Genomic DNA, 21,451 nt, shown 5'->3' on the forward strand with positions numbered 1-21,451 from the left:
TGATCACATAGCAGGCCCTCATTCACAGCTTGTTGAAACAGAAGAGGACTTCAGTGTTGTTCTTGATTTGCACCCCTTGATTCAGTCCTTGTATAAAAGTGTTAAGCGCATATGTATTTAACTAATAGTGAAAATTGTGACTGTGCCAGCCCTGCTAAATGTATGTGTATTATGTGTTCAGTCTAATAGCCAATGCGGTCTGTAGAAGAGAGCATTTATGCACAGGCACAGACATGTATGTAAACTGCATCTTGACTTGTTGGTGAACGAATACGCCTGAGAGGTGGTAATCGTAGTTATCACTTATTTCTATCTCTCTTCCTTTACATATTAGCATTCAGTTAAGCACACATGGAGCTATAGAATCCATTACTTGTATGCAAGATTCTGTATAAAAACCTCCATTGATTTATTGGTTCAGGATCAAATAAGTTACCTGGAGTCCATGGAAATCACTCCACAGGAAAAAGCTCCCTTAATAAACCTTAGGCGATCTGAATCGTTTTGGTTGAAGGATCCCATCTCTCAAATCCCCTTGAAAAAGATAGGGAGAGTGAGGTGCAGCTTTTTGACAGGCGGACAGGGTCTGGTGAGGCTGGAGCTCTACCGCAAAGATTTGGCCAGGAGCCCTCAGAGACTTGCCTTTCCCATGCCAATTTAAATGGCCTAGGTTAAAAGAGCCAGTGTGGATAAAGAAAAATCAGCAAATGAGCTTGAGACCTCTTCTCTCCACTGTCTGCACCCTCGATCGGGAAACAGCAAAAAAATATGGGGCCACAATCTGTTTTCATTTAATCAGCAGTCCGATTCGATTAGAGCCAATGGGAGTAAATTGGCGTTTTAAAAAGGAGACAGGTACTTGTTTAGCAGTGCAGCTGCTGAGAGGTTTTTGGCAAACATTTTCCCTCTCCTTTTCTAGTCATGAGTTGTTTTTGTGTAGTACCACAGTATAACCCGTGAAGGTGAGTATATCACACAGTGGGATACACTTTGGTACTTTTGCTTATCTTAAATCATGATTAAGCCAGCCTGAAGAAGAGAATAAGGAGAAAGTAAAGGCATACTAGGCAAGTAAGCATTAATATTTAAAATATTTTTTTTCCTCTAAACAATGTGAATCATAGCTCTGTTACAGACATGTATATAGACATTTGCACACAGAATCTGTGTTTGTAATATGTTTCTAGTTAGAGGACATATTATTCATTACAAACACAGTCAGGAGCAATAAAAGCTACCATTACCTTGTATGAGTTACAGAGTGCATGAATGGAGGGGATAATAGAAGTTAGGAATAGTAGAGGAATTTGTGTGTGCTCAGATGCTCTGGCTGACTTCTTTTTAAGTGTTTTGCCTGGGAACTTAAACAGAGATACATAACTATGCAGTAGGATCCCACGGTGACAGTCCTCCACAAAAACATCACAGCCTGCACTGGTTTAAAGAAAATCAATAAAATTCCCAACATGTGACAACAGTACTTGGCGAATATATATAAAATGTTCAAATTCACAAGATTTAAAAGCCATACTAATTTTTCTAAGGGTATTTTTCTGCGCTCTGTGAGCCAACAGCTCAGCCTCTGTGGCTCTGCAGAGGTTTCAGTACCTCCTGCTTTGTATGCTGAGCGGGTGCAGTGGTTCAAGGAGATGTCAAAAGGGAATATCAAGAAACCGTTGCTCTGGGAAAAATGCAGAGGGTGTCACTCCGCCAGGGAGGTTTAGTAAGGTGTGAGGTCAACACCACAACAGGGTGTTGCGTGTCAGGCTAACTGGAGAGGGTTATGACAAGCTAATAGGCAAGGATGACAAAGGTGGGACTCACTGAGTTTTTACAGGTGTTTTTCTTACCTCACAGCATGTGAGCCTTAATAGAGTTGCACTTTTCGTTTTCAATCTGGACCGCAATTTATGTTATTTAATACTCATTGGAATTTGTCGGCTTTGCCTTGATGTAAATCCTGCCTCCCTTGCCATGTAGAAACATGAAGTGAAAATTAGCAAAAACATCCAATTTTATCACCAGCTGGTGAGACTCCTTCAATTTCACCCAGATCATTTGTAAGTGTCTGTATAAAAGCAGGTGATTCCTTTGTTCTTGTTTAATGATATTTTCTGTTCTTACATTAACTGTAAATTTGCGGTCCATATAGTCTACATGAAATAGGAATTAACGGCTGTTAAACAAGTTAAACTAGTTTTTTAAGCTAAATGCTAAACTTTGACCAGATGTAATGTTTATCAAGCTCCCCATCGTTGTGTTTTCGCGTGCTGACTTTTAGTAATTAGCAAGAAACATAGAGAACAGCTGAGGCTCATACAAATGCCATTAGTTTTGTAGGTATTTCAATATTGGGCAACTTTGATCTGATGGCTGGGGGAAAAGCAAAGTTGCGGTTCATGAATGCCTGTCCCAAAGTTCATGGCGTTCCAGTTAATATTTACTGAGACACTAAAAACATTTCCGAACCTCGACATGTTGCACAATTTGCAAAGCCTTTAGTTTACTCATAGCCTTCCATGTTGCATGGTTAGTAGCCTAACCAAAGCTAACCAGAAAAAAGTCTAGTGTGCCTGTTACACAACAGTAATGCCCTTTATGGGTGAGAATGTATTTTCTTGGCTAGATATGAGAAACCATTCTCACAGCTGTACTGAAAATTGATTTTCTTCAAACTGACTGGACTGTGAGAAATACATTTCCTAATTTTAGCAACTATTGAACGCAATATGCTGGTATCTATTAGTCAGTGGTCACCATTGTGCAGCTGTTGATAATTGTCAAGTGAAAATAGTGACACATAACTGTTGCTGTCACTTTGGGGTTATCTGAAATGATAGATAAAAGATGTGTAGATAAAAGCATCTGGGACACTTTCACTGTCAGTAATGCCACTCTCTCTCTACCTGAGCTAAACCTCAGTTGGTTCCACAATACCTCAGTAAGTCTATTTGTCATCAATTATGAAGCGGTAACAAATAAACAGGTGAGGAACTCTGGGAGTGGAAACTTTGAAATTGAAGGGAAAGGATCTAATTAAATGGCCTTCGGCTTCTCCACTCTGTTAGCCACTGTTGTTCTCCTCTGTGTGGTGAGCTTATTAAATTCAGGTCGGTTAAGTACTGTTTATAGACTGGTGTGCACAAAAATGAAATCCAATTAATCAACATAATAAAAGTAACACTACACAACAAATCAACGCAGTTATAGAATTTGTTTATTCGAGCCACGAGTTGTCAAAAGCTGCTGATTTGTTGTGTGCAAATGTAAAGCGACAGATGTGCTTAAATTGCAGTTGTGATCTCTTGTCACTGTTTTACCACTTAACGATGTATTTTCCTCACCACCCAATGTCATATAACAGCAAAATATATGATTTGGTTTGTAGTCCATTCCTTTTTCAGTTGTGGTGTTGCTGTATTTTTGTTCTGGAGACACCACAATGATATTTGGAGTGCATTTACAATGACGCTTGAGCAGCACCAGAGAGTTTCTTTTTTTTCTTTTTAAGTTTGTTAAACCTCAGTGGTAATATTATGTGGAATGAGTGTTTTTAGACCACCTATTTTCCATTGGGGTACAAGCAAAGAGGTCGATAGTTATAGAGAGAAAGCCATGTCAAGAAGATAAGGTACCACTTTTTGGTGTCAAAGATGAGAATGCTTCTTCTAAAATTCATCACTCTGAACTAAGGATGGCATTCATACTCTAAATATTCACCAGTAGGGAGTATGTACATCTGTGAGGATATTCTGTGAATCTCACATACACAGTTTGAACCAGATTTAGGAGGGGATATGGCAGTTAGGCTTAAAATGTGAAAAGTTAGATGTGACATGTGTCTAATATTTTTTAACACTTCAATTTCTCATACAATATAGCAAGACAGCATTATAGTATTATCATTAATTGCAATAATAAACAAACAAGCAAAAATATCAGTGAAATGTAGGAGAAAAAAAATTACAGATTGGAATCTGGTCTGAGCATCAGCTCATGTAGAATCACATAACCTTAGACTGCTTAGAAGGATAGTTTATCCACATAATCAATGTGTTATATTTTCAGTGAGCTCTAAAGAGTAGATCTCTTCTGTATTTGTACATTTGTCTAATTTTGACACACATTTGTCTCTGGACCACCTCAGTGCTCCAACAGTACTGTGGAAAATGTGAAAGGGCTTTAATTGTACAAAGATTGCCTACATAATTACCTGTAGTAATTTAAACCGGTAATTTAACAACAAAATAACAATAATCACACTGCAGAGGAATGGTGCAACTGGATATTTACGACTGTATTGGAAAAACATGCACAGCACATACAGCAGTACATGCATATAGGCAAACATTCCATTTAACCTAGTTGGATCAATCTACAGTCATAGCGCACTTTTTAATTTGTAGCTACATGTATAATTCATCTCCTTCCACTAGTTTTACAGCAGCCCAGAGGAAATTCCCCACAGCCACTCAGTCATGCCTAATCCATCCGTATCTCTCTCCAAACATGCATGATATAATTTGTATCCCCGCTCTGTGATGATAAGTGATCAGCCTCGGTTCTCTCAGAGATATCTCTAATAGCATCATTTACTCCGTCTTCCAACAACTGGGCCACTGGGTGTGCGGTGCACGTTAATGACATGGTGGCAGACCAGCCTCCATTCATTCTCCAAGACACTGTTTTCTTACAGGCTGTGTAGTTTCATCAGGAACAGCTCCCAGGAGAGGAATAGTCCAGTCTGTTATTGGAGGGAAGGTGGATATCAGCCATTAGTTTGGAGTGATTTTAATCTTCTTGGCATTTTTGCTCTATTTTACAGTACGGAGACTATGACCCCAATGTCCACAAACCTGGCTTCCTAGCTGAGGAGGAACTGCTGCCAAAGAGAGTGAGTGACACCTGGGTTTACGTAAGAACGAGGCTTCATTGTCATTCATTGCCATTCATGAGGGAAGATGTTTACATATTCCTCTTAACTAAGCCTGTACCTACACTGTGACACGAGGCACTTCAGCGTGTGCTGTATTTTCTCTGTGCATTCATGGATATTTCTCCATTTCAGGTGATTAACTTGTACCAGATGACTGCAGAAATGTGGGAGGAGAGGATCACAGCGTGTTATGCGGAGCACAGGGGCAGGACGAGGTAAACTGAACTGCTGCATTGAACTGTACCACTGTGAAGTTCCACTGTCATCAGCAAATTTCAGTTTTAAGTTCACATAGGATGTGCTTGAAAACTTTGTTCCGCAAGAAATGTTTTATGCAAAGCTGAAGTCCATTTTGGTGGAGAGAGGCAAGAAGAGCCACATAGAAGTTGTTTTCTAGAGTGGAGGTTTTTTAAAGTCGCGTTAATGAGTAAACGTTTCAACATCTTTTTTTGGCCAGGAAAATACACCAGCACCACGACATGCCACAATTAGGTGTAATTACATATATTTTCACAAGAGAAGCACAATTCATGTCGCTATTTTTCAAAATAGGACCATTTAGTGTGCTGCAATATAAGAATTACACTGCTGTAACTGCTTTCATAAATCTAACTCATTCGTTTTGATGTTGCATTTTGTGCCACCACTAAGCTGAGCTAACTTAAAAGTGGATAGGGTGTAACCGTGAGGGAAGTGGAGAGTCTTAAAACTCCCGTGGGTGGGGAGTTCTGGGCTGGAAAGTGAGTGCTAAAAGCCAGCAAACCCTCAGCACTTGTAAAAAGTAATTGAGTCACCGGTGCTGATCAATAACCCTTTGAACCCCAGTGGAGAGTGTGGGGAGTTGGTGGTCCTCACACCTTTAGCATTTCAATTGTTTAGTAAGTGATGCGGTGTAGTGGGTGAACACGAGGGCGGTCACTGGTCCTCTGATGGGACTACAGCTTGGTACCGCTTAGCTAGTTTTGATGCTACTGTAGTGCCAATATTGCACCTGGATTTTGTTATATTGTAGATTGATCATCATGACATTTAGTACTTACTTTCATGGTTTCTTGAAGATACAAATGACAAATTAAAGCAAAAGCCTTTATCCTTTGATGAAGTGTCTCCCTGATAGGAGTGGTCTTCTGCTTCCACCCATGTGATCCACAACTTTTGTGATCCACTTACTTTCCCTCCTTCCCTCATCACAAGGATTGCATTTGTGCTCAAAGAGCAGTGTCTCAATAGCCATTAGATGGATCGCCATGGAATTCTGTATAGTCATTCATGCAGGATTCATTCAAGATGAATTGTAATAACTTTGGTGATCCCAGACTTTCCCAGTGCAAGAATTTAATTTCTCCAGTGCACTGGTTAATGACCACATACCCAAAGAAACTAATGACAATCCCATCAGCCTCAGCTGTACTTTGCATTTTGTGGAAATTAGCAAATGTTAGCAAGTCTGACTAGTTAATTTTGTGCTGGGCCTTGGTATTTTAAAATGTTTGATTCTCCATAATATCAATGAATATTCTCAGTGAACAGTATCGAGATTTGATGTCCAGCCCCAATACAGTTAAAAGTTTATTTCTTCTTTATTTTGGCTCATGTTCTTTTCAAGCCAGATAAGAAATTGATCATTGAAAAACTGATGTTAGCATAAAATCAAAGTAACTGCCTGATTAAACATGTGCATCTTTTATTTATTTTTTATGGAGTGCAACCCCAATGCGTTACACTTCCACAGCATCAATCAAGCATTAACATTTAAAGTCAACCCGCTCTGAAGTCAGAATGTACTCTGCATCCAACCTAGATTAGATTTTGTTTACTTGGCACAATGCTCTCTTGCCTGTTAAAACTTTGATGAAGTTTAAATCATCAATTTCCTAACCACCCATATCAAACAGAAAGTTATTAAAAGTTTAGGCGGAAGCATGCCCTGATTTCTCCTCAGTCATCAAAGTATGCTAATGTACTTTTTTTTGCTGAGTTGACCCTGAAATCACAACTGATCTGCCAACCAGGCTGCAAAGGGGAAGAGAAGAGTTTGATGCATTTGTTTCCTCTCTTTTAAAGTGTTCAGAGACTTGGAGGCATCAGAATAAGTTTTCCTCTCCATCAAGCATGACCTCTAAAGCCTGTTAGCGAATTATCGTTGTGTTTTGTGTCAGTACTGTGCTTGTGTATTCACCCTCGGAAGAGCTCTGTGGCAGAGTTTTTATAGATCACACAATATGACAGATGCTACACACGAAAGCTGAGGAAAACAAGGTCTGATCTCGTTTTTCTCTCCACTTCTGCACCTCCTCTCCTCCTACCCTTCCCTCCCTCTCTTCACCATTCCCTTGGATCCCTCTCAATCTCTTTCTCTCTCTGTCTGCCTTTGAAACAGGGATGAAGCTGAGATGGAGTATTTAAAAATAGCTCAGGACCTGGACATGTATGGCGTCAATTACTTTTTAATCAGGGTGAGCCAATGCTGCTTCGCTATATCTTTACAAAGTAAGCCAATATGAGAGATTAGCAGGCGTGTCAATTTCACTGTGGTGTTATGAAATGAAGTTGGGGAGTAGCAGTCTGGCTCTGTTGTTCTAAATGATCCCTTAGTTGAGTCTGTTATTTGGCTGTTGAACAAATTTTAAGCATATTTTTATGTTTTGGTTAAATCAAGGGCTTCTTTTTGGCACAGGTGATTCATAGCAGAAAATAACCTGTAACAACTCCTACAGTGTCACTTGAGATGACTCTGGCCTTGATCAATGCACTCTCTTAAAGGCTGAGACATTTTTAAAATACCACCAACAAGTCATCCTCAGCTTAAGTAATTCAGTGTAGCATTACTTTTCAAGTAAACAAGCCCAGACTGCATATAAAACCCCTCAACTGGCATTGTTCAGCTCAGCCTGAACAAATTGTTTTGGCAGGCAGAGCCACCACTATGCCACTTCTATGTGAAGCAGGTAGAATTGAATGTTGGCTGCAGGGGTGTTCCCACAGCTGCTAGCTGGTGTCCCTGAACAGACAGCCAGAAAGCAAAGCTTTGTTTACTCTCCCAATGCGTTTTAGAATAAAAAGGGAACCGATCTACTTCTGGGAGTGGACGCCCTGGGTCTGCACATCTACGAGCCCGACAATAGGCTGACACCCAAGTGCTCCTTCCCTTGGAATGAGATCCGCAACATCTCCTATAGCGACAAGGAGGTGGGAGAATCTGCTGTTGAGAAAACCTCAATTCCCTGAAAGTTGTGACGCTGTGTAAAACATAAATAATATTATTATTTATAGATGTGTTGAACCTCGCCCCAGCCTTGTGTGTGAATGGCTGAGCATTTCAAAGATGCCCCTTTCATACCAAGTCATGATACTGCCAGCTGTTACCAATGAAACAGTTATTTTTATTTCACAACGTTTCTAATCTTTTGTTGACCTTGTCCCACCTTGCTTCCAACATGAATACATCATCTTTTTACTTTAATTGAGTAAAATGAATAAGAAAATTATCACAATTGTCTTTTATGTTTTATACAACGTCACAACTTCTTTCGTATTGGGGTTATGCTTCATTTCAAAGTTTAGGGTTGCTACTACAGTGGTACTTTATAGAATTTTATGGGAATCATATTATGTGTTATGTTATAAGTTTTAGGTATTTATATTGTTTGAGAACAAACAATTCAAAAGTAAGACATTTAGCTCTGTTTTAACGTAAAGTTTTATAACATGTTCACTTCTTTAAACTGCAGTTTTTATTATTTTTTGCTTAATTCTTCAGTATTATAAAATATCCTTGTCAGCATTGTCATATAGATTTGCAGGTTATTGCCCAGCCTCTACCTGACAGATGTCTTTTTGTCTTTCATGGTTTAATCAAAACAATCTGGTGTTCCTGTCATCATTCTTCAGTTTACCATCAAACCACTGGACAAGAAAACCAATGTTTTCAAGTTCAACTCCTCACGGCTCAGAGTCAACAAGTTGGTGAGTTCAGCTCAGACTGAAAAACAAGTTAAAATTATGGATTTGAGACTTTTGAAGTGGCTGGCAGAAAGTTAATATGTACTAGCCACAGACAAAACTAATTTTTCTAAGTGAAAGTGAAGAATCATGCTTCTCGGTTTTGTTTCTCTTGTGCAGATCCTCCAGCTGTGTATAGGGAACCATGACCTGTTCATGCGGCGGCGGCGTGTAGATTCGCTTGAAGTGCAGCAGATGAAGGCTCAGGCCAGAGAGGAGAGGGCCAGAAAACAGGTATTGACATTGGCAAAACAAAAAAGATGTCAGAAGTTGTCAGCCAGGTTTCCACCCAAATCTTTCTACTTCTGATATGCCAATATTAGGAGCTGTATGCAGCGAAATAAATCATACTCTTCTATCAGATCCATTTGTCCATAGGATGTTCATCCATATTCCATCTATTGTTTCTTCTGTTTCTTTCATTCATTGACCATATTTCCCACCATATCCTCTTTTTCTCATCCAAACTCTACTCGCGTGTGTTCAGGTAGAGAGGCAGCGCCTGCAGAGGGAGAAGCAGCTGCGAGAGGAGGCAGAGAGAGCCAGGGACGAGCTGGAGAGGAGGTTGATCCAGCTGCAGGATGAGGCTCATATGGCCAACGAGGCACTGGTAAGATTGGGTTGACTCATGTGAAATCCACCATTTAGTTGGCTATGTCACATTCTAAACAAATCATATTCACACCATCTTCACTGCAGCCTCTCCCAGTTTTTTGTCATTTTGTATGCTGTTGATGTTGTTCTTCCCCGTTTCTGGCTCTCACTGTCACCTCATTTATTCTGTATTCATGCACATCTCTTTCTTTGCTCCATTTTCCCGTCTCCTCTGCTGTTTTCAACTTCTTGTGTTTTCTCTTCCTCCTCCTCCACCTCCTCTTCCTCCTCCTCCTCCTCCTCCTCCTACTCCTCCTCTCCAGCTGCGTTCGGAGCAGACGGCGGACCTGCTGGCTGAAAAGGCCCAGATCGCAGAGGAGGAGGCCAAGCTGCTGGCCCAGAAAGCTGCTGAGGCTGAGACGGAGATGCAGCGCATCAAAGTGACTGCCATCCGTGGCCAGGAGGAGCGCCGGCTCATGGAGCAGAAGATGCTGGAGGCAGAGATGCTGGCCCTCAAGATGGCTGAGGAGTCGGAAAGGAGGTAGGGGGGAGGCGGAAGGAGGCATGTGTGGATGAACAAGGAGGGTGAATGTGCCCTTACTGCAGTGAATATGATTTTGATTCAGCTTGTCCTCTATGTGGCTTTGTCTCTGTCAATACTGTCTCACACACATTCACATGCAGAACATGCGCCACTTTTTAGATCCTTAAATAACTTATTCCTACATATTCCTTACTTTCCAAGAGTGCCCCCCTCTTTGTAATGCCAATACCCCGTACTGAGGAAGCTGTCTTACAGGGGCATAATAGGCAAATAACCCTGTCAACCCATGAGCCTCCCAAAATGTTTTCAAGTTGCCATACTGTTTAATGTCAAGGTGCACGAACACACCGCTGCTCTTCAGTGTGCTCAGCAGAAGAGAAGTAAGTCGATACGCTCTGAGCACAGAGCTAAGTAACACAGCATGCATTTAAATTGCCGGATCAAAGAATAAGAACTTCTAACTTGTTTAAAATCATTTAATTTTAAAGGCTTTGTTCTTGCACTGCAGCCGAGAAGCAGGTAGTCGTGTGGTGACGACTACACAGCTCCACTCAGAGGGAAAAGGGGAGGAAGCTTTTGTTCTGCAGCCCTCCTCCTAGGTCTGGGATGCAGCAGTTAATTTGGTGTTGGTTAATTGTAAGCAGCAGTATCAACTGATGGTGACAGACCCTATCAAACGCTTTTGCTACATGCTGCTGAAAATTACTTTGCCATCTGTGTGTTAACTGTGCCTTTAGAAATCTTTTTCGTTTTCATTTTGTTTTTTATACGCCCTAGTTCACATCAAGTAGTTATAATAGCTGTTGACTTTTTATTTCTTTAGAGGTCAGGTGGATAAGGAGATGAGTGATCCTTGATCAGCACTCTGTAAAGCTTGATAGATGCCAGTTTATTGTAGCAAAGAACCTACATAATTTTCACAATAAAACATCATACATGGATACTAAGAATACCACTTCACAGCCTCTACTTCACAATTTATTAGGCAATCATTTCAAATGGACACCATTAACCACTTGCCAGAAACTGCAATTTCTGGATAAGCACTTTCAGCACCAGAGAAATTTAAACCCATGGCACTCAACATGTAAATGACTACGTCCACTCAAACCCTTGAGGCACATAGCTCCCCCACATCAATGAGGAACTGCTGAGTGTTCAGGAACACAATCAAAAAAAATGTAATCACCTGCATATTACGTTCTTGCAAACCCGATGGTGGCATAATGGAGTCTGAAATTATTGTGTGCTGGGGTGATCGATTGATCACCTGCATAATAACAAAATGACATTCCTGGTTCGCTGGGTACCAAAGTACTAATTATCTAAGATCATTTTGGATTCAATCTAGATAATTCTATTTCCTTTGAAGGACTGGGAGGTGAATTAAAACACTTTCTGTCTGTTTGCCTCTCAGGGCTAAGGAAGCTGACCAGCTGAAACAGGACCTGCAGGAGGCCAAGGAGTCAGAGCGAAGGGCAAAGCACAAGCTGCTGGAGATCACCAGCAGGGCTCTCTATACGGTAACACGCCTGGAACATAACCACACACACTTAAAACATGTACATTGTGCACAGTAATTAGTCTATGGCAAGAAGGAAATCGATGGAAATTCTGATAGTATTTGAATAATTTATTTTTAATCTGTAGTCCCTGGATAAATTTTTTCATAGCCCCAAAATGTGTCAATAAATATGAGCAACATTAAGAAAATAATCTTAATTTCTTATTGGTCTGATGTGAGCAATCAAGATGCCATTTTGTTTTCTGGTAAATCATGATCGGCATTTGCATTTTTTAAAGACAAAGATAAATCAGTGTTGTAGTATAACAGTATTACAGCTAAAAGTAATAGTCTAAATACAGCATTCCATAAAACAAATATGCTAAATACATAAATTAAACAGTACATGGATATACTCGAACTGTACACCCCAGAGAAAAATACTGTGCGTTCCTACTGATAGTATCAGCTCCTATTTGTGGAATGGAAATGACCACGAACATAGAAAATAGTTTCAGATTGACTGCTAAAAGCACACACATATGCTTACGCATGCACGCACACACACATGCAAATGTAGCTCCGCAAAGCCAAACGGAACAGGAGATACTTGCATAAGAACAGGCAGCGCATAAGGCAGCCTACGCAAGAGCCTCCAACATGATAAAAACCCACACAGTACACATTCATCTGCTCACACTCATGTTCATGCACACACATGCACACACAGATACACATCAAGATGGTAGCCATCGATAGAGAACTAATCGCTTGTAAGCTTATGAATGAAGAGCCTCAACACACACATACACACTGATGCACATAAATACAAAAGACATGTTGCTACTGTAACACTTTGGTTATTAAGGGAAAAGTCTCCAGACACACAAACACACAAATACACATGATTTTCCATTCCCATTTCCGTCTGGCCTGGTCAGATTGCCCTCTGTGCAAGTCCAGACTGAATTTGTTTTGACTATATCCACCGTATAGTTTGGATTCGCATTCCAACCAATGGATTTACATTTATATTGTGTGTTAGGTCCACTTAATCTACAGCCGAGGCCTGAGGTGCATGTGGCCGATGCATTTCAGACATTTGATCAGGATTTAAAATCATATATATATTTCACACATGTATTCATGGTCTGTGACCATCAAAGTGGTCATCTTTTTTCCCCCTTTCTCCTGTGCTCCTTTTATCTACATTGTGTCATACTTGATCACATCTCTTTCATGCATTCGTCCTTTTGCCTATTTAAAATGTGACCTTTAAATTTATGTATTTATTTTACCCTTCCCACCATTTCCTCTTCTTCTTTCTCCATCTCTGCCACTTCTTTTTTCTGCCTCATTTTCTGTTATTCCCTGTTAACTGGTCTACATTTTTGTCTTTGCCCTTACCTCTCCTTCCATCTCCCTCCCCAGTCCCCTGGACTACCATCTGACAGCATGCCTCCTGACCTGAGCTTCAGCAGGGAAAACCTCAGCTTTGACTTTAAAGATACTGACATGAAACGCCTCTCCATGGAGATCGAGAAGGAGAAGTGAGTGGCCATGTCCCAACTTTGCTGATGCAACTTAATATTTCTGGGCTCAGCAAGCATGCATTTGACACTTTTGGGTTATTTGGTTGAGCCTAATTGGCGTGATTTAATTTTTAATCAGCCGAAGGGATTTATTAACTGACAAATATCTACATGGAATAATTTTGAATGCACTTAAAATGTGTTAAGACCTACACAGTGCAGGATTATACATGGAGGAACACCGTCCCTTTTAATATGCACATTTTCATTCAGGAGTTCAGGTAAGTAATTGACCCTTTGCAATACCTGTCACTGGTGTCATGAGTAGCTTTCAGTATTTTGTTTCTCTAGCTCTTGGTGTCAGTGATTGCAGGCAGGAGAAATTACGCTGAGACAAGTATGACCCTGGCTGTGCAGTGGAATATATTACTCAGGTCTTTGTTGTCATGTAATTAGGTAATTAGGTTTTTAAGATAAAAGCCATTCAGGAGAGAGGTTACAGGTTCAGAATCGGTTGGCAACTGCTCATTTACTACTTGAAGACAGACCGCAATGGAGTTTAAGTTTGCATAAAAAATAGAATTAATTGTAGAACTATAAATAGTTGACCACTGATATTTTCCCCAGAAGTATGGAAAGTGTTTCCCACTTTTTCTTACTTATTTTGGAAAAACATATCTTTCGCAAACTTACTATTTTATATACCCATGTAACTGTACATTTCTCAGAATTTGGTTTCAATCAGAAAACCATGGACAGAGTTCCTTTGATCAAAGCTTGCAAAAAAAACAGATTATTTGCCATGTTTTTTGTGTTTAATTTTTACTGCTGTCTTGGTGGAGGCCTTTGAGTTCACTTAGCTTTTATTTTCAAAAGTTACTAGTCTAATTGATTTTGACAAATCCTTTGAACAATTGGGTAAGAATATTATTTAATAGTATGCTGTTTGGAGTTATGCATGATAATTTGGTGTACCAAACTGTTCAACAAAGTTAACATTTGTCTCAAGAAACAGCATTGTCAAGCAAAATCAAATAAAGTGTCTTCTAACATGCACTTTGATTATGTTCAGGGTAGAGTACATGGAGAAGAGCAAGCACCTGCAGGAGCAGCTCAATGAGCTGAAGACGGAGATTGAAAGTCTAAAGATGAAGGAGAGGGAGACTCCTCTAGACATCATTCACAACCAAAACACTGAGCAGGGGACCAGCAAGCACAGCAACTTCAAAAAGGTATCTACCAGCTCACCTGCTTGCATAGTGGACACATACATTGTAACACATGCCACAAAATACTCTTCATGTGTTCCTTCAACATACACAGTCAAGCATTTGTAGTTCTTTTGGTGCCTTGTACGCACAACATTTGTCTATTAGTCCTTTGTTGCCAAACAGAAATCTGATTACATCTACTCTTAGAGGTTATTTGAGAAATCCAGCTGTAAAGAGTAACTGCTACATATGAGAAAACCAATTCAAGAGCCAGATATTCGACTACATCAATAAACAAACACAGACCTGACCCAAATTCTGCTGGAATAAAAAAAATAAACATGGCAGCTGTCAAAAATGATTTTTACAAGCAACATTCTCCCTTTTTTCCCTCTTCCAGTATGGGTTCAACCCGTCTCTCCCCCGTTAGATTGCTTCACTCCCTGAACACAAACCTAACTAAATCCATCCACAACATCAAAACATTGAAAGAAATGTTGCATCCACTCTGTATAATGCTACCTGAAATCTCTACATTAGATTCCCCTGTCTTCACATGCATAAAGGGAGTCATAAATAATGCAAACCCCAGAACCCTTGAATAAGAAAATCATGTTTGAATAAAGTTAGCGAGAGGAATAAGGAATTCTTGTTTTAGCAGTTTTTATTTAGAGGGTCATGTGCTAAAACTTCCACCAATAAATGACTAAATTCTGAAAAATAACATGTATGCTGGAGTTAAAGGTGCAGTTTTCTTGCCAACAAAAGTTTAATATTCACTCACCTGTCTTGTCAACAAATGTTGAATTTCTTGCCTTATTACAAATTAGCAAGTATTTTGATTTCAACAATTTTTACTCGCCAACAGTCTTTTTCTTCCCTGCTCTACTAATGTGCTCTTACATTACAGCACATTTTGGCATGTTACCAGACTAATCAAATGACTAAGTGATCATGAGGAGAGGATAATTGAAGAATCTGCACACTTATGTGTGTGTACTAAAACATACCTGCTCCCCCAAGATTATTCTGCTTGTAATGAATATACTGATGGTGTGTGAAGGCATGCAGCGCTGTTGATACATCTTGTAATGAAACGAAAAGCAGGTTCGATTAGAGTTTGAAACTGCCCATGATGGACAAAAAAAGCTGTCCTATCACCGGATGTATTTCTGATTCAGTATTTGAGATACGAGTTGAGTAAGTAAGTGATTAATTTAAGTCTAAGTGCTGTATGGGCAACTGGACTTGTTTCAGTATAGTTGCCTATGAATACAGCACTTGAAATTACCTGGATGACTGAGAACCTTCATCAACACTGACACTTTTATTTTGAAAAAACAAAGTAAATATATCAAATACTGATCACAACTGAATTATACCAAATCTGCTTTGAATTGCGCTGTATCATATCTTTGCAAATTGTCTCTATCAGATTGTGGTCTGTGTGTGAAGATGCCTTTTAAATCATCTTCAGACGGATAAAACACACCCGTGTCTATCAGATGCATCTTGGCTGCATTTACAAGTTGCTTCTTCGCTATTCAACAGCTGTCCGATCAGCTGGAGACATGAGCTGGTGAAATGTAAATGTGTTCTTAATACTCATCTTATATCATCTTCCATGGATAACTGTCTCAAAAAAATTGATAGTCCTCCCTCATACAACACCCACGCGTACCCATCATATTATTTCAAGGCGGGGTATTGATTCACAGTGCATCACTTAATAGCAGTGGTCTCCACTTGGCCCGGGGTTCATTTTTCAGCCTCAAGTTTCTTGTTTGATGGAGTCTGCTGGGGGAGGTGGAGCAATCATTCCTTTTTATACTATAACCTCTGACAGCGCACAGAGATTACCAGTCTTAAATGTATTTTTAAAGAAAATCATAGATTAGAACTTGAAGGGAAATCTGTGTTTTTGTATGCATCTTATGTCGGCTCCATCTGTAAGAAAAGCGGTTTTGTCTTACTCTAGAATGTGCCTGGTGTGGATATTGCAAGTCTTGACAAAAAAAGTGACGGACTCCTTCAGCTTGAGGGATATTCTTAAATTGATTGGTCAGAGGCGAAGTAATTGTTATAAAAAAAGTAGAATGTATTTTCACTGTCCTCTGATGAACTGGCAGATTAGACTCTTTGTCCTTTATCTTTGCACACCAGCATCTCCCCGTGATGTTAATGAAAGTATTGAATGAAAATTTTAGCCATTTTCTCAGCACATTGTGTCTACCCCTCCTCCTTTTTTGTCTGCCAGTGTAAAATACACTTGTTAAGGGAGCGCTAATTGATTTTCGCTTGGTGATTAGTCATTTGGATGGATGGGGGCACCTCTGGCATGCGGTGGGGGAAAAAGAGCTAAGTTAAAAGTGTTGGTTTAATTGAACCAGAGGCGGTCGGCATTCATCTTGTTATCGAGGGTGGGGGCGGGGGCACATGGCTTCGCAGGGAGAAGGGATGAGGAGTCGAAAGTGAGTGAGGAAGCTAAATCAGCTTTGCCTAAAGAGTCAAGAAGTTTAGGGGAGGCTGAGGTTTATAGCAGAAATGTTCCTAGGATAAGGAGTTTGTGGGAGGCTGAGCCACATTGAAGTGCTAAGAATGCGCTATGAGGTTGGCGACCGAAGGAGGACAGGATGAGGGGGATACGGTGGGGAATGAGGAGCAGAGGGAATGTGAAGGGACAGATCTCTGAGCCAAAAGCATCAGGACCTGCTGCATCCCCGGGCACAGCTTTCTCCATCCAGACGCCTTCTCCCCTCTGGATGATTAATGAATGGCCCCTTAACATGGCCCAGCGCCTTTGCACCAGGCAACCAGACCCCAGGTTCTGCTCTGTTAGCATTGGGCTGCCAGGAGAGCTTGTTCTCAACAACTGAATCACAAAATTAGAGCTGCAGTGATTCTGTGTGAAGTTTCACTCTGGATGGACAGCCAAATATAAAAACTCCTCAGACTGTGTTACATATAAAGGAGGCCAACCAGCACGATTTACCTTCATTGTGTCCTATTGCATATTGAAACAACGGACAGAAGGATTTGTTTTCCGGAAACACCTTGATTTCATTTTATTCACAACATCAATACTGTATCTGTAACATTGAATAAAGACTTCTTGATTTTCCAGCACAGACCGTTCTGTATGTACAAAGATGGAATGAGGGGTCACTGGAGGTAGAAATTAAACTATTTGTGCGATCCACAATTGGGAGATTAAAAAAGCATTAGCAGCAGTTAGCAGCTAACTAAAAGAAGAACAGCAACCACAAACGTCTGCAAATTAGGGGGATAACCAAGTTATGTAGTGGGTGCTGCTTACGGTCTGAGCAGAAGATGATCAACCACCAGATAACAGTTAATGTGTTGTCAATGCCGTGTTATAACATTGTCAATGTTTAGAAAGCGCTAATGGTCTCAAACCTAAAACCTAATACTAGATGCAGATGCTGTCGCGTTACACATCACTCCTCTTTTGCTTGTGAAACACTGGCATGCTATAAAAAGCAAAGCCGGCATTAACAAGATTTTGTTTTGGCAGTAATATGTGATCTCTGTGTGAACAAAAAACTAATCAATAAAAATAGGGCGAGGGCTCACATGTAGTTCAGGCTGCCTGTCAGCAGGGACAATGGAAGTCTGATCCATAACCATCATGCGGCAAATCCATCCCTCTCCCACACATTCTCTGTGTGGATTTGCTTAAGTCCCTCCATCTACGCATTCCTCAGAAATAACCTGGATGTCCCAAACTGTCCTCCCACCCCCGGTCTAATATTTACTTTGGCAGCTGCTTTAATTGCCTTTACCCGACAGATGTTGGACAGAGGAAAAGTTTGCCCAGCCAATTTGAGTAGTGCTCGCTTATGCAGTGTTAGATGAGCTGATAGTTAGCTGTGCTGAAGGGGTTACAGCCCGGCCAGTAGTCTGGATTAATCCATCAGCAGCTCATTTAAACCTGGAGAGAAAAACAATTAACAGTGCTCTCTCTGACTGGCATTGATCTTCTACTCATCTTACCCTCCCTGTACCTTTGATTGTCTCTGCAGTAGCCGAGAGTCTTGAAACCCTACAGCTTTTTTTGTCTATCAGGGACGGTTTCAAACTCTAATCGAACCTGCTTTGTGTTTCATTATAAGATGTATAAAGAGCGCTGCATGCCTTCACATACCATCAGTATATTCATTACAAGCAGAATAAGCTTGGGGGAGCAGGTATGTTTTTAGTAAACACACGCAAGTCTTCAGACTCTTCAATTATCCTCTCCTCATGATCACTTAGTCATTTGATTAGTCAAGGGAAACAAGTCAAATCACGTGTTTTGCTGGAATGTGCTATTCATCAGAAGCATAACTGGATTAAATATGCATGTCTGTACATCTAAGGTGCAATTTAGGAGAGATTAATTGAAATAAACTCCCGTGCTGATTCGAATGCCAACAATCAGCCTGACTAATCAATGTTTAATTCTCAGAGAATCATTTAATATCACATGGAAATATTTTTTTGTGATGATAATACTTCTCAAATTCTTCTCAACCGACATTCTCCAGTATATCTCTTTAACATCAAATATTCATTCAATAAACATTCAAAGTTGAAAAATATGGTTAGAATCATCTTCCAACCGAGTACTGCCCACTTCAGAACAGTTTGAACGACGGGTTGCAACAGTCCCTTGGTGCTTTTCTGTGTAAGAGGCTGATTGCAAGAAATGTGTATTTCAGTTCAGCCATTTTATGCATATCTATTATTTGTTTGCTTTCTCACTATGTGCAATAATACAGTCTTACGAACATGGAATAGACAATAGACACTGCTTAACCCTGGCACAAGAGAAGGCTCTCAAAAAACAGTCCATGATTTTAGGGAAACTTAAAATGCAACCAGCTCCTCAGAGACCCATCCAAGCTTCTCTGTTGGATTTCAATTCGGTTCCCTATTTTGCTTGCTGCAGCATATTCTGTTCTTGTTTACCGCCGCCACAGATAAACAACCTTATCAGATCTTTGGTTATCTTCTCCACAGCTGACACTACAGAGCACCAAGTCCAGGGTGGCCTTCTTTGAGGAGCTCTAAGCATCACACCTGTGAAGGTGGGGATGCACAACTGCCAAGAAACCTCATCATTCTACATTCCTGGTCAGTTCAAATGATTGGCCACACTACAAAGCCTTATGCTTCGCTTCCTGGGAATCCACCATGAAAAACTACAGACAGAAAAAAAATAGACTACTGCCTTGATCTGCGTCGACTCCAGGGGCCTCGTGTTACGCACAAACAACGGCGCATGTGTAACATTCCTGCACTAAATCTGGGATTCATGAAAAATGTGTACGTGTTTACAATAAGAGTGTGTCGACTACAGCACATTCTCCTTGTGTGTTTTGACGCAAATTTGGGTGTGGGTTAAGAAGAAGAGTTGGGCTTGGACTGCTCTGGTTCCACTCTGTTTTTTTTATTTGTGGAGTTAAGAATGGTTATGATATCATGTTTGGATAGGGTGACCTACATAATGGGATTGCCTAACTGTTACGCGCACACATAGAAAATAAGCCACTAAGGGATAAAGTTGAACAGGAGAATGAGGTGATTACATTGCTGATATGCTGCTCTTATCCCGACCCAAATACCTGATATTTAGTAGTTACACAGCAAGCTACTGTGTTGTCCTAGAATGCCTTCTACTTAACGCTGAACAATTTCTCCATGTCACTTAATGACTTCATGCTGCCTTAGTTTTGTTGTTTCACTTAAATAGTTACAAGAAAAAATGACCACTCAAGCAGCAAAAACAGGGCATTTCTTGGCTATACTACATTTAAACAGCCATTTATCGCTAATAGTGTGAATAGATGGGCTGTGGTGGATATTAAGCTCAACACAACATAAAAATCTGATCTCTTACAGTTACTTTGTATTGTCTTTTTTTGTTTTGTTTTTGTTTTTTTAATCTCTATTTGTGCATTTTTTTGAAACTTTTTTATGGTGAATGAAGTTGACGTGTTGAACTTGGGGCCTTAGTATTTGTGTTTACATCTGGTATACACTAGAAGTCATGTAACAGTCTGTATCTCTGGCTGCCTTAGGCTGTTGAACCCTTTAGGCGTCTTTACACAAGACACCAAGTGCACTATGCTCTGCTCTCAGAAGTGCAGCGATGGCCATTTGTACAAGGGGCTGCCTAGAATTTGAACTGGATGAAGGAAATGTGATTTTCAGATGTGAGCTTGTGTCACATCCATCATCTCTCTTTTTTTTGGTGAAGACAACCACTTTTTCGAAACATGAATTTGCATCTATTTTGAATTAATGTGTCTTTTTGAATTAATGTGCTCTTTCCCTCTGAAAGCAATTTATTTTTGGGAATTATAATGTGAAGAAAATATAGTCATTTTTCTTCCTTGTCTGCGTTTAACATGGACAGTGAACAGTATTTCAAGTGAAACTTTGGGTGAAGTTACAGTATCTATATCACCAGATATACATTGTCATAGGAACGTTGCAACATATGTTATTTTCATGTAAAATAAATGAATATCACGTCATATTTTTTCTGATTTTTTTTTTCCCCATCCAGAAATAACATCATGTTAGTTATTTTGGCAGACTTTGATGAATGTCAGCTTTGATATTGCCACTGCCAAGAGCCTTCTTCACCCGACCCAAACAGACATCCAATTACACCTTTGAAAAAAAATCAAGTGTTACATAAGCACCCTCCATCTTGTGTCAGATCACATACCCCGTTTGCTTGAGTGACGAGGTTTGTATGTGTGTGTGTGTGCGTGTGTGCTTATGGATGTGTGGGCGAGCGCGGTGTGTTGCCTTCCTCGTGCGCACATATTTTGTTTTGTGCCTGGTGTGTGTTGTGTGTCACCGCGTTAACCCATTAATGTGAATCCCTTCTGGTGCTGTCGGGGGCCCCGAGACTGACAGCTCTCTGACAGAGTGAGTGGCGCTGAGGTCAGGGGGGCTTCTTCACTGCTCTGTCACCCCTGGGTTGTGTTGGAGAATGGCCACCATGGCTTGTCAGTGTTGTGACAGAGAGGCGTCAGCAGGAGCCATCTCTCCCTTGGGGGCTCGGAGGAAACGGGTGGAGGGTCTGCAGGGGCATCAGGGAAGCCGACAGAG

At 40.5% G+C, this 21,451-nt stretch overlaps 1 protein-coding gene across 1 annotated transcript in view; it reads left to right on the top strand.

Annotated features, from left to right (window-relative positions):
- Positions 1 to 20,867, top strand: part of nf2a (neurofibromin 2a (merlin)) — a 28,030-nt gene extending 7,163 nt beyond the window's left edge. The window contains exons 5-16 of the mRNA XM_037097098.1: positions 4,826 to 4,894; positions 5,069 to 5,151; positions 7,317 to 7,392; positions 7,991 to 8,125; positions 8,828 to 8,902; positions 9,059 to 9,172; positions 9,426 to 9,548; positions 9,856 to 10,073; positions 11,494 to 11,599; positions 13,012 to 13,130; positions 14,185 to 14,344; positions 19,346 to 20,867. Of these exons, the coding sequence (XP_036952993.1) occupies positions 4,826 to 4,894; positions 5,069 to 5,151; positions 7,317 to 7,392; positions 7,991 to 8,125; positions 8,828 to 8,902; positions 9,059 to 9,172; positions 9,426 to 9,548; positions 9,856 to 10,073; positions 11,494 to 11,599; positions 13,012 to 13,130; positions 14,185 to 14,344; positions 19,346 to 19,396 (1,329 nt within the window). The 3' untranslated portion in view covers positions 19,397 to 20,867. The remainder of the gene's footprint in view (positions 1 to 4,825; positions 4,895 to 5,068; positions 5,152 to 7,316; positions 7,393 to 7,990; positions 8,126 to 8,827; positions 8,903 to 9,058; positions 9,173 to 9,425; positions 9,549 to 9,855; positions 10,074 to 11,493; positions 11,600 to 13,011; positions 13,131 to 14,184; positions 14,345 to 19,345) is intronic.
- The last annotated feature ends 584 nt before the right edge of the window (positions 20,868 to 21,451 follow it).

Source organism: Acanthopagrus latus, chromosome 5 (assembly GCF_904848185.1).
Source record: "Acanthopagrus latus isolate v.2019 chromosome 5, fAcaLat1.1, whole genome shotgun sequence".
NCBI lineage: Eukaryota > Metazoa > Chordata > Actinopteri > Spariformes > Sparidae > Acanthopagrus > Acanthopagrus latus.